Source organism: Mirounga angustirostris, unplaced genomic scaffold, assembly GCF_029215605.1.
Source record: "Mirounga angustirostris isolate CCGP_5_RB_7025 unplaced genomic scaffold, mMirAng1.0.hap1 SCAF_16, whole genome shotgun sequence".
NCBI lineage: Eukaryota > Metazoa > Chordata > Mammalia > Carnivora > Phocidae > Mirounga > Mirounga angustirostris.
Window position 1 is genome coordinate 43,966,093 of NW_026991724.1, and position 11,915 is coordinate 43,978,007.

The following is an 11,915-nucleotide window of genomic DNA, read 5'->3' on the forward strand; positions in this document are numbered from 1 at the left end:
CGGATCTCGGGAACATCTAGCCTCAGAAACCAGGCCGTGGCCAGAGGGACTCTTCTAGTGCCCAGGCCCCTCTATAGAGATGGGAAGGAGGCGACATTGGCGACCCTGACTCGGGGTAAAAAGGTGCGGGTGGAGGAGGCAGAGGCAACTTTTGTAGGCGACAAAGTGCCTCCCGCAGTTTGACCGCCATGCGGGTTGCTGCAGGGTCCCGGGAAATCTAGTCTAGCCTTAGCCCCTGCCCCAAATGCGGGCGCTTGTCCCCGGGCCGTGGGCCAAACAAAACTCGGGGTGTCCAGATGCTTTGTCGCGACAAGGCTAGGACAGGGGCCGCGTGCCAGGAGTCCCTTTTCCAGCGGGCCGAAAACCGCACCCGTGGCCGCATGGAAGCGAATCCACACTGCAGCAGTAGGGGGTGACCTCGGGCGCGGCGACTGAACTTCCCCGGTGGATTAATTCACCTGAGCGGAGAACAGTGAACGAACTCAGACCTCGGCGTCAGGGCAGGGTCGGAACCCACAGCTCAGGAGGCGAGCGGGGCGGAGCCGCGGCGGCCGCATCTCGTTACGTGAGGCGGGCCCGGCGCACGCAGGCGCAGCTTCAATGCCGGCTCTAGGACCGCGCGGATGCTTGGTGGGCCGCCCCGCTGTGCCTGACCCGGTCCGGGCAGCCTGAGTCACGGGCCCCGCCCTACGGAGCCGGACGCGGCCAGAGGCCCGGGAGCGGCGCGGACGAACCGACCAGAGGACGTGTGAACGAGGCGGTGAGCGCCCGATCTGGATTACCCCGTACTCCGTAATCCCGGCCCTTGCGGCCCTCATAGCCCACGAAACCCTTAAGTCCTGATCTCAGGGGTCCCCCAGACCCATGATCTCAGATTTGAAGCCCCAGTCTGCCGGCACCCCGTTATCCCGCCCCGGGGACTCCTCTACCCTCTACCTCAGGATCTAAAATAAGAGCCCATGGATTTGAGAGATCCCACAAATTTCTGCCCAGGGTGGGGTCCCCAGAACCACGATCCTTAGATCCGTTTTCTCAATTATAATGGGAACCCCGTTATCCCGGGCCCCGGAATTCATAACAACAATCTTAGACCCGAGCCCACAGAACCAGCGGTGACAGTAATCCCGCTGCTGGGAGTACTCGAAACCCTCAGGCTCACATTCTGGGATTTCCTAAACCCTGCCCCAGAGGCCTCCAGGCGGAGAATCTCTTATCGGCGCCCCTGACCCGCCCAAGATCCCAAGGTCCAGTTCTGGGGCTCGATCTCAGATTCGTGTGCCCAGACACGTCAAAGATGCCTTACACCAACTTGGGTCCCCCATCTTGAGAACCCCACCAGACCGGGACCCTTTAATGATGCCTATGCATAGACGGAGTCCAGGGTCCCTCTGGGGGATCCTTTGGACCCAGAGGGGATTTCAAATCCGATCTTCCGTCCCTATCCCACCCATCCGAGAACTACCCTCCTCCAGAAGCCCCGACCCCATCCCAAATGGACCCTCAAGCCCCAGCCGGAGGATAAGTCCCCGCGCGGAGGCCTCATATTATTCCCCCCAAGTCCAGCTGCCAGAAATGCGTATTTTTATGTGGAGGGCGCGGGCTCAATGGCGATACGGCCTTTTGACCCCTTTTTTCCCCCTCAGGAATCTTAATTTGCAGCCATGTTCCTGGTTAACTCGTTCTTGAAGGGAGGCGGCGGCGGCGGGGGAGGCGGGGGCCTGGGCGGAGGCCTGGGGAATATGATCGGAGGCCTGATCAGCGGAGCAGGAGGAGGCGGTGGCGGCGGCAGCGGCGGCGGCGGAGGAGGCGGCGGCGGCGGCGGTGGCGGAACTGCCATGCGCATCCTGGGCGGGGTCATTAGTGCCATCAGGTAAGGCGGGGCCCGAATAGGGGAGGGGCCTGGCGGAGGAGGATGTCCCGCCTGCATAGATTGAGGTAACCTGGAGGCTGACCTGCAGTCTTAATTAGGCTGGGCTGGGCGTGGGCTGCGGGACCCGGCTCGAGGGGGCGGACCGTGAGGAGGCTGATGGCAGTTCAGGAGGCGGGGCTTGACATGGGCGGAGTCTGACTGTTGAGGGGACGATCTGATGGGGCGCGGCTGGGGTTTCGGGAGGTGGGGCTTAATGGGGCTGGGGCGGCCTGCTTCCAGCTACCCGGGCGACGAACGTTAGGGGGCGGAGCCAATGAGGCTTCGGGTCTCTTCATGCGGGCAAGACTTGTCTTATGGGCACCCGCACGGCCGTCGTAGTGGGTCGGTGAGGGGGCGGACCCAGAAGAGGCCTAGGCCTAATGCGCTAGGGGAAATGATCTTGAAGGGGCTGGGTCTGTCTGGGAACCGTCTGGATTAAAATAGAAATATGACCTGGTGGAGGTGGAGCAGGTTGTCGTTAGGGGCCTAATCAACCATGGCCACCCCTCGAAGGGGTGGGAACTCATGGAGCTGGGGTGGAATGTTGGGAAGACACAGGCGTTTAGGAAGCCATGGGATGGAGTAGGTTCCTAGACAGAAGGGACCTGAGGAGGGTGGAGCCCAGGAAGCTGGGTCAGAGCTTCTATGAAGCTGAGCTGTCGAAGGGGCTGGATCTGTTGAGGAATCTGCCATTGGGCAGGTGTGCCCTGGCAGGAGTGGCGCCTGCTGTGGGGTTGGGGCTCAGAGTTCCCTGCCAGGTGCAACCAGAGCAGCAAAGATAGGAACAGGTGAGGACGAGGACAGATAAGTCAAGCAGAGGGAGAGGTAGGGAGGGTGGTGGGCTGGGGTTTGGGGGGTTGGGGCGCGGGGGCTGCCGCGGTCTTTGGAGGCCCCGCCCACTGGCGCTAACTCCCGTATTTGTCTCCCCTCAGTGAGGCAGCTGCACAGTACAACCCAGAGCCTCCGGTAAGCCACCCTCCAGAATCAGAGACCCTGCTGCTCACTCCTTTTTCAGCATCCATCATTGTCCCTTTGTCCCTCTTATGAAATTCCTCTCATTAAGTCTCTCCCTTGCCATGTCCCCAACCTTAGTCATGGATCTTAGCTATAGCCACTGTCCACTGACCATCTCTCATTCCTTTGATCACCCAGCCACCCAGCCCACTCTGACTTTCCCACCTAGGGCTGTCCTGGCCAGGGCACCCCTCCCCCACTTGCTCTGAGATCCTCTCCCTCTGCAGCCTCCACGCAGCCATTACTCCAACATTGAGGCCAATGAGAGCGAGGAGGTCCGGCAGTTCCGGAGGCTGTTTGCCCAGCTGGCTGGAGATGTAAGTAACCCTGGGCCCCCATCCTTGTCCTCATTTTTCCATTCCTTCCTTTGGGCTGCCCTTGTACACACACTCAACAATGGAAATCGCCAAAGAATCCCCATTCTCCCGCATGACGCTCTTCCCTTTTAACCATCCCTGACTTTTCCCCACAGGACATGGAGGTCAGTGCCACAGAACTCATGAACATTCTCAACAAGGTCGTGACCCGACGTGAGTTACTGGGCTCAACATATAGGGCAGGTTTAGAACCATGGGCGCTGGGGTAGCTGTGACCTCTGGCCTCTGACTTTCAACCTGTCCCCCGCAGACCCTGATCTGAAAACTGATGGCTTTGGCATTGACACATGTCGCAGCATGGTGGCCGTGATGGATGTATCCTTGGGGGCAATCTGACTGGAGCCCTGGGTGAAGAAGGAGTTTTGTGAGAGCACAGTTGGGACAGCCAGGGTATAGCTTGCATACCCACAAACGTGGACAGGCATATATCAGAACACACACCCACTACCACACACCCAGAGACTTGTGGCAATAAATAGTAACATCAGCTGGCACGTCACAGCCATGGTGTTAAACAGGCAGATTTTTTTTTTTTTTTAAGATTTTATCTATTTGACAGAGAGAGAGCACAAGCAGGGGGAGAGCCAGGCAGAGGGAGAAGCAGGCTCCTTGCCAAGCAAGGAGCCCAATGTGGGACTCGATCCCAGGACCCTGGGATCATGACCTGAGCCGAAGACAGACACTTAACCTCCTGAGCCACCCAGGCATCCCAAAAAGGCAGAATTGTTAGAGTCCATTTTGTAGGCAAAGAAATTGAGACTCAGAGAGAGGCAATCATTTGTCTGAAGGTATATGAAAAGAGTAAGTGCCAGGACAGGAATTTGGACTCAGGTCTTTTAGGCTTGAGAGCCCAAGCTTGTTTTCTTTCTTTCTTTCTTTCTTTTTTTTTTTTTAAGTAAGTACTACACCCAACGTGGGGCTTGAACTCATGACAGGGAGATCAAGAGTCGCATGCTCTACTGACTGAGCCAGCCAGGTGCCCCAAGAACCCAAGCTTATAACTGCTGTAGGTGTGACCAAATACATGCACATATATACGAGGGCACACCGTACAGGTGAAGATAAGTGAGGCATGTTCACAGGAACACACGTGCATGTTTGCACATGGGCCGGTCATTAGCTGACCTTGGATACGTGCATGCTCAGCACATAGAGAAAATGTAGACACGTGTGTTGTCATGTGATCACATACATACGTTGCACAGAGTTCTACAAGCTTGGCTGTGCCGCTTAGCAAGGTTACTGAGCCTCTTTGTGCCTCATTTTGCCTGTCTATAAAATGAAGTGAATGATAATGGTGAAACTGAATTGGAGCTACATGCAAAAGGTTTATTTAGCACAGCGCGTAGCACATGGTAAGAGGTCTGTACGAATTAGCTGCTACTATGATCTTAGGTAGATTTTCATCTATGAATTGGTCTCTTTTGCTGTGACTGGGGAATAATACTGGTGAGGCTGATGTCTTACGGATTTAGTGAGAAAAGTGATGTTCCTGAGAAGCTTAGCACTGCCTGGCATGTACTAGGTAACTTGGTAAATCTTGGCCATCATTATTACTGAGAGTTTATCAAACATTAGCCCCTGAGCTAAGGGCTTTATCTCATTCTGCTTATATCACAAACCCAGCAGGTGTGTACTATCATCACCTGATTTCCTTAGAGTTTTAAGATACCCTTGTTTTTCATGTGTCCTGACATTCATGAAACTGAATTGCTATTAAGAATTTTAAGGGCGGAGCACCTGGGTGGCTCAGTTGTTAAGCGTCTGCCTCGGGCTCAGGTCCTGGGATCGAGCCCCGCATCGGGCTCCCTGCTCTGCAGGAGGCCTGCTTGTCCCTCTCCCACTCCCCCTGCTTGTGTTCCCTCTCTCGCTGTGTCTCTCTCTGTCAAATAAATAAAATCTTTTTTAAAAAAAAGGAATTTTATAAATGAGGGCACCAGGTGGCTCAGTCAGTTAAGCGTCTGCTTTTCACTCAGGTCATGATCCTGGAGTCCCGGAATCAAGCCCCACGGCGGGCTCCCTGCTCAGTGGGCAGTCTGCTTCTCCCTCTTCCTCTGCCCCTCCCCCTGCTCCTTCTCTCTCTCTCTATCCTTCTCTCTCTCTCTCTCGCTCAGATAAATAAAATCTTTTAAAAAAATTTAAAAAAATGCTGGAACTTAAAAAAATTTTTTATAAATGAGGAGTTAGTTACTATTTTCAGGTGAGGAATTTATAGTTTAGAGAAGTTATAGTTATGCTTATTTATTTTTAATTTATTTTACTTAAAAATAAAATATATATTTATTTAGTAGTCTCTACACCAAATGTGGGTCTCGAACTCACGACCCTGAGATCAAGAGTTGCATGCTCTTCCAACTGAGCCAGCCAGGAGCCCCCCAAATCTTAAAAAAAAAGAAACATGAACTAAATTATGTATGGATAAAAAGAAAAGTCAAACCATATCCAAGGTTTTAGCCTAGATTCCCCTGCTTGGTCATGATCACAGTGCATACAGCACATGCATCTCGGTACGGTCATTACACTATTCTTAACACCCTTCCACCAGAGTGACACCACTGGCAAGCTGGGCTTCCAAGAATTCAAGTACTTGTGGAACAACATCAAAAAGTGGCAGGTGCGTGGTGACCTCAAACTCAAAAGACCTCAAGCCATGAAGATGCCACGCCCCACGATGTTCAACTGAATCCTTACCTCCCTGTCCCCACAGGCCATATACAAACAGTTTGATGTTGACCGTTCAGGTACCATCTGCAGCAGTGAACTCCCAGGGGCCTTTGAGGCAGCAGGTATGGCTGGCAGGGATATGGTTTGACTGGGGGTGGCATTGGTAAGGCAGCCCCCCGTGAGCCTGAATCCTAGGGGTGGGAGTGGGTTGGGCCTTGTGGCCCCCACACCTGAGAAAGGAAACCATTCTCAGGGTTCCACCTGAATGAACATCTCTACAACATGATCATCCGACGCTACGCGGATGAAGGAGGGAACATGGATTTTGACAACTTCATCAGCTGCCTGGTCAGGCTGGATGCCATGTTCCGTGAGTGACACCCTAGCTCTCTTCCTGGGTGGGAATTTGTCCCACCTCCTTTGGCCAGGGTCTCCTCTGAGCCTGACCCCGAGGCGAGCAATTCCAGGGACAGCAACAGCCCAGTTCCTGCCCTCATGTCACTCACAGTCCACTGGAGGAGATGCACATCACCAGACAGTGACTGCTCAGAATGGTTACAGTTGGGCTACGGGAAGCTCAGGGCAGTGATCAGGCCTGGGAGGAGAAGCTCAGGGCCGAGTGGGTTTAGATTTGTGAATGGGAAAGCCCAGTGAGCTATCTCAACCTAGGAGGCACTCGATGCAGACTCCGAGATCAAGAAGGGCTTCCTGGAGGAGGACAGATGTGAATTGAGGGATGAAGAGGAGTGACCCCAGGGAGAGAGTGGAGACAACTGTTGCTGTGGGAACAGCCTGAGCGAAGGGAAAGAGAAGGCGGTGCTTTTGGTGTTTTTTGTTGAACTCAATTCTGAATGCTGGAGAGGGGTTGGGATGCAGAGACATAAGGCTGGAAGGGGTTAGTAGGGGCTGGATTGTGAGGGCTCTTATGAACATGAATGCACTGAATCTTTAAGACCACTGTCAAGTGGGAATTATTGTCCCCATTTTCTGGAGGAGGAACTTAGGGTTCAAGGAGGCAAAACTGCTTGCCCCCAGCCACTCAGCTAGGAAGTTGCAAAGCCAGATTTTGAACTTGGATCTGAGAGAACTGAGTAAAAGGAAGCAGGAGCAATGGGCACAGTCAGGCCATGCAGGGCTGTGAGTGCCATGTTCAGGGGTGCTCTGACATTATTGGGGGCAATGGAGAGCCATAGCAGGTTCTAGGCAGAGGAGGGATGGGGTCAGGTTTGGCTTTAGGAAGATCTTAGCCTCCGGAAGAGCCCAGGGAGGGCAAAGCATTTAAACCATGGGTAAAGAAAAAGGGGCAGGTATGTCAGGGACATGAAGGGAAGGGGGAATGGACAATAAGGGCAGATGATTCCAAAAGTCACTTATGAGAAGGCCCAAGAAATGGCCATTAGATTTACCAGCAAGAGGGCCAGGAGGAACTGCAGTGAGTGCAGCGTCCGGGACACCACGTGTGTGGATACTTGAGGGCGGTAACCGAGTTGTTAGAGAGGGAGCAAAGACAGTGTAGACCCTGGTTTGCCTAGGTTTGGCTTTGGGTGGGGAACATGGAGTCGGGTTTCAGGACATGAGTGGGGACTACAGTAGGAGCAGGAAGTGGGTGCCCTTATTTTTTTTTTTCATATAGATACATAGATAGATAGATTTTGTTTTTAATTAAGTGAACTCTACATGCAATGTGGGGCTTTAACTCATGACCCGGAGATCAAGAGTTGCGTGCTCCACCAACTGAACGAGACAGGTGCCCCACGTGCTACTAGCCACTATTTACCATCATCCCATATGTTAGTATATTTTTATCTTTCTTTTTCTTTTTAAGATTTTGTTTTTAAGTTATCTCCACACCTGACATGGGGCTCAAACAACCCTGCGATCAGGAGTCGCATGCTCTACGGACTGCGCCAGCCAGGTGCCCCTGTATATTTTTATCCTAAAAGCCAAATCCCCCCAACCCTTTCCCTCTCTAGGTGCCTTCAAATCTCTTGACAAGGATGGCACTGGACAAATTCAGGTGAACATCCAGGAGGTAAGAACTCCCGTTCTGGGATGTGGGTGCCCAGCAGGGGAGCCCCTCCCCTCAGCTCCTTGTACCAACTCAGAGCTTGGGCTCCCTCCCTCCTATTTTCCCATATATACTAACAACCCCTGGGGGAGAGCAGAGAAAGGTGTCTGCTATTTGGTTCCCTGCTCCTCACCCTGTGCCCTTCCTCTCCCCAGTGGCTGCAGCTGACGATGTATTCCTGAATGGGAACCCCAGACCTGCCCCCTCATCACCTCACTGTAGGAGTCACCTTGGATTCTTCCATCTCTCCCAGGGCTGAGCCAGGCTGCAGTCTCGTCTTCATGGGCCCTACTGACCCACAGGTCTTTTGGTTCCCCCAGCCCTTGGCACTCAGCTTCTCAGTCAACAGCCAGGGCCCAACATGCCTGACATGCCATGCCCCGAGTTACCCGTGGCTCTGAGACACTCCAACACACCCTGTCCCGAGGGTCACCCCACCCCCGGCACACCCATCCCACACTCTCTCCACAACCCGCCTCATGCACCTGTGCCAAACCCAACAGTTACGTTGTTTCCGCACCCCAAGGGCCCTTCTCTCAGTTCCAGGAGGGTCACTCCAGTCCCTCCACACTCTGGCACACCTGTTCACACTTACCACCCTGGCAGCCAAACTCTAGGCCCTAACAGGCCCAGGCGCCCCTGTGCCTTTGTCTGTACTCGGCTCTCAGCCTGCCAGGCCCAGGAGGAAATAAAAGCACCCCAGTTGCTGCTCTGAGATCTGCTTCCTGTTCTGAGCGTTGAGGGGTGGCTCTGTCTCTGTCAGGGGCAGAGGGAAGTCTAGGTCCTAGAGGATGGGGGTGGTTTGGTCTGTCTCATGTCTATCCCCAGGCCTGGATCTGCGTGTTCCCTAGTCCTCTTCTTGTCTTTGTCCTTTTTCTCCTACTGGATTCCAGTTGAGCTGCACATTCTTGCTGAGATCCCTTACAGATCCTGTGGAGGCTGAAACTGGGACCCAGAAGCCTGGGCAATCTCTGCTTCTGCTGCAAGAGCCAGGCCCTTGGGAGGTCTCAGTACTGCACCCCCTCTTCCCGCTCTGTTCCCCAAGGCCATGCTTGCTTCCTCTTGGCTCTGTCCTGAGTGAGTCTGTCCTCACTTACCTCTGCCTCTGTTGTGTCATGGACCATGCTCAGTATCTTCCTTCCCGCCCTCGAGCCTCCGCAGGGAGAGGGGCTGCCTGATCCCAGAATAGAGCCCCTCTCGAATTCCAGGACATGATCCCAGATCCCCAGGCCCTGCGAGGCAGCCCAGGGGTACTGTTTGGGCTCCCCAGCCCCTCAGGAGGGCTGAGAGGCAGCAATATCCCATGAGTAGCCTTGTAGTATCAGTAATCCTCCAGCATGAGGGACTCAGGGCTAGGGCAATGGGCTGTCCTAGTGTGGCAATTCCTTGGTGGTGGGAGGATGGGCGGGGGTACAAACAAATGGAGGCCACAGCTGGACTGGGTTCCCCAAGAAGCCAGCACATTTATTGATGCTTGTTCAGGTTCTGCAAGCTTCCTGGTCTCACTTCTTGTGAGGGAAGGAGGCCCAAGCAAGGCAGTACAGGCTGTAGGCGGTACCTAGGGAGGGAGGAAGGTGACAGCGTGAGATCCTAATCGCCTCCCTGGACCCCATCTCAGCTTTTAAGCCCCTCTGCAGGCTCCTCAATCATCAGTCTGGATCCCAGCTCCAGTTCAGGCTCCAGCTCCCGTCCCAAACTGCACTTCAGGTGGAGAATCCCCTAGCCTTGATCCAAACCAGGCTGCCAGCTTTCTCCACAATTCCTGCCTGGGCCCCACACCCCCTCCTGAGACAGAAGCCCAAGCCCTAGGTGCTCCCTCCCTATCTGCTAGCCCGGACTCCTGGACCATCCCCAAACCTGGCCAGCTCAGAATTCAGTCCCCTAAGCCCCCTGCCCAGCCCCTAGCCCTCTCCCCAAACCTCAGCCTGAGAACCAGCCCCTTCCTCACTCCAGCTCGAGCCTTGCCACCTCCCCCAACAGCTCAGGCGGTGGCTGTCCGGTACTCACCCCCGAGACAGAGCCCCATGGTCACTCGGTACAGGATGTTGTCGATTCCCCCGCCCTTCAAGTGCACTGGAAGGTCATTGTCCGCCTGGGTGGTGGAGGCATCCGATGAGAAACGGGTACAGGTTGCTCTGTGGACTATATCCCTATATCCCGTCTCCCCCTACTCTGCTCCAGGACCGAGCCTGGGGTCTGGGTTCTTCCCCCTCGCCCCACCCCTGCTCCGCCTACCTGGAAGAGTTTCTGTTTCTCAGCCACTCGGTTCTGGAAGCGGTTCCGGGCAGTTGAGCTGAAAGAGCGAACCAGCGCCTGGGAGACCTGGCGGGGAGGGAGTGGATGGGTATCGGAGACACCTGAAAGGGTGTCCCCAAAGGGCCTGGCTGTGGGGGGTGGGAAGAGGGTACGGGCTCTCTGACGCCCGGACACCGGGACTGCCCTATTCCTTGCGTATGTCTCAAAGGCAAGATCCGAACTGCCAGTGCGAGGGCGAGAAGGGCTTCTGCCAAGAAAGGCCCAGAAAAAGGAGACTCGCGCCTAGAGAGTCTGGCTTAGAGGTTTCCTGGTTGTCTAGAGGGTCCTGGAAGAGGAGCAGACCCAGAAGGGGCACTTGTTCTGCGGGTCCAAGTCCCGAGACGGTGGGGTTTTTTTGTTTTTTGATGGGGAGGGTTTCCTAGATTAACGGGAGGAGCCCAAGTCCCGGGAATGATCCACTCCTGGATCCGGGTGCCTAGTGGGGTTTCCATACTGCCTAAGAAGTCCGGGGGAGGGGAAGCGGTGTTAAGTTCCCAGGGCCTACGTCCCGAGATGTTAAAGGGGCCCTGGATGAAGGGAAGAAGCTCACACTGGGGCGCTGGGCCATGTTAGGGGTCCCCAGCTGTCTCAGAAGCCCTTGGGTTAGGAGGCGGGGGTTGAGGGTCCCAGGCTGTTTAGGAGGGAGTCCCAAACCCTGAGGGGGGCTCACGTTCCAAGGCCCCAGATCTCGGGATGTTTAGTGAGTCTCGTATTGGGGCGAGGGCTTCGGGTTAGGTTCCCCAGCCCGGCCCTTGGGGGCCCTCACCCGCAGGGCCCTCATTCTGCGTCCTCCTCGGCCGGAGTCACCTCCCCTCTCGGCCCAAGGACACACAGCGCCCTCCCCTCCCCGGGAATCCCAGGCCACGCCCTCGGCGCGCCGCGTGACAGCCCCGTCCCGGGGTCTGTGGTGGCGGGCGGGGTGTGGGGGAAGCGGGGCAAATCCGGCTGCCAGATTCGGATTCGTGCAATAGGCGCGCCGAGGGGACGCTCCAATCCCGCCCTCCGCGCCAAAAGGTCCGAAGCATCCATCTGTTACTCGGAATTTCTGCTGGTCCAAGTGGAGAGAGGTAAGTGGAACCAGGGAATACATTTTTTTTTTTTTTTTAGATTTTATTTATTTATTTGACAGAGAGAGACACAGCGAGAGAGGGAACACAAGCAGGGGGAGTGTGAGAGGGAGAAGCAGGCTCCCCGCAGAGCAGGGAGCCCGGTGCGGGACTCGAACCCAGGACCCTGGGATCATGACCTGAGCCGAAGGCAGACGCTTAACGACTGAGCCACCCAGGCGCCACCTATATCTACAAATCTTATTTGTATTTTACCAGTAGGTCTTAATACCCTTGATAGCCTTTTTTTTTTTTTTTTAAGATTTCATTTATTTATTTGACGGACACAGCGGGAGAGGGAACACAAGCAGGGCGAGTGGGAGAGGGAGAAGCAGGCTTCCCTCGGAGCAGGGAGCCTGATGCAGGGCTTGATCCCAGGACCCTGGGATCATGACCTGAGCTGAAGGCAGACGCTTAACCAACTGAGCCACCCAGGCGCCCCAGGGAATACATTTTTTGGTTTGTTTCTGCGGAGATACTCG

At 55.0% G+C, this 11,915-nt stretch overlaps 2 protein-coding genes across 2 annotated transcripts; one reads left to right on the forward strand and one right to left on the reverse strand.

Moving 5' to 3' along the window:
* Nucleotides 1–608: 608 nt before the first annotated feature.
* CAPNS1 (calpain small subunit 1) lies at nucleotides 609–8,747 on the forward strand. The gene is made up of 11 exons (XM_045891339.3): nucleotides 609–760; nucleotides 1,644–1,870; nucleotides 2,842–2,875; nucleotides 3,151–3,240; nucleotides 3,396–3,453; nucleotides 3,551–3,615; nucleotides 5,846–5,914; nucleotides 6,008–6,086; nucleotides 6,218–6,334; nucleotides 7,938–7,996; nucleotides 8,188–8,747. Exons 2-11 carry the CDS (start codon nucleotides 1,662–1,664, stop codon nucleotides 8,212–8,214), a joined length of 807 nt encoding a protein of 268 aa, XP_045747295.1. The 5' UTR covers nucleotides 609–760; nucleotides 1,644–1,661; the 3' UTR covers nucleotides 8,215–8,747.
* Nucleotides 8,748–9,471: 724 nt separating this feature from the next.
* Nucleotides 9,472–11,232, reverse strand: LOC123855586 (cytochrome c oxidase subunit 7A1, mitochondrial). Its single transcript, XM_045891340.3, has 4 exons — nucleotides 11,094–11,232; nucleotides 10,268–10,354; nucleotides 10,040–10,124; nucleotides 9,472–9,590 (listed from the first exon to the last, which is right to left on the reverse strand). Exons 1-4 carry the CDS (start codon nucleotides 11,106–11,108, stop codon nucleotides 9,535–9,537), a joined length of 243 nt encoding a protein of 80 aa, XP_045747296.1. The 5' UTR covers nucleotides 11,109–11,232; the 3' UTR covers nucleotides 9,472–9,534.
* Between the last annotated feature and the right edge of the window lie 683 nt (nucleotides 11,233–11,915).

Coding starts and splice junctions, on each gene's coding strand:
- CAPNS1 (XM_045891339.3), top strand. CDS start 1,662: ATGTTCCTGGTTAACTCGTTCTTGAAGGGAGGCGGCGGCGGCGGGGGA. Junction 3,454..3,550: donor CAACAAGGTCGTGACCCGAC/GTGAGTTACTGG, acceptor TGTCCCCCGCAG/ACCCTGATCTGAAAACTGAT. Junction 3,616..5,845: donor GCATGGTGGCCGTGATGGAT/GTATCCTTGGGG, acceptor CCCTTCCACCAG/AGTGACACCACTGGCAAGCT.
- LOC123855586 (XM_045891340.3), bottom strand. Junction 10,125..10,267: donor AGAAACAGAAACTCTTCCAG/GTAGGCGGAGCA, acceptor TCCACCACCCAG/GCGGACAATGACCTTCCAGT. Junction 9,591..10,039: donor CATGGGGCTCTGTCTCGGGG/GTGAGTACCGGA, acceptor CTCCCTCCCTAG/GTACCGCCTACAGCCTGTAC.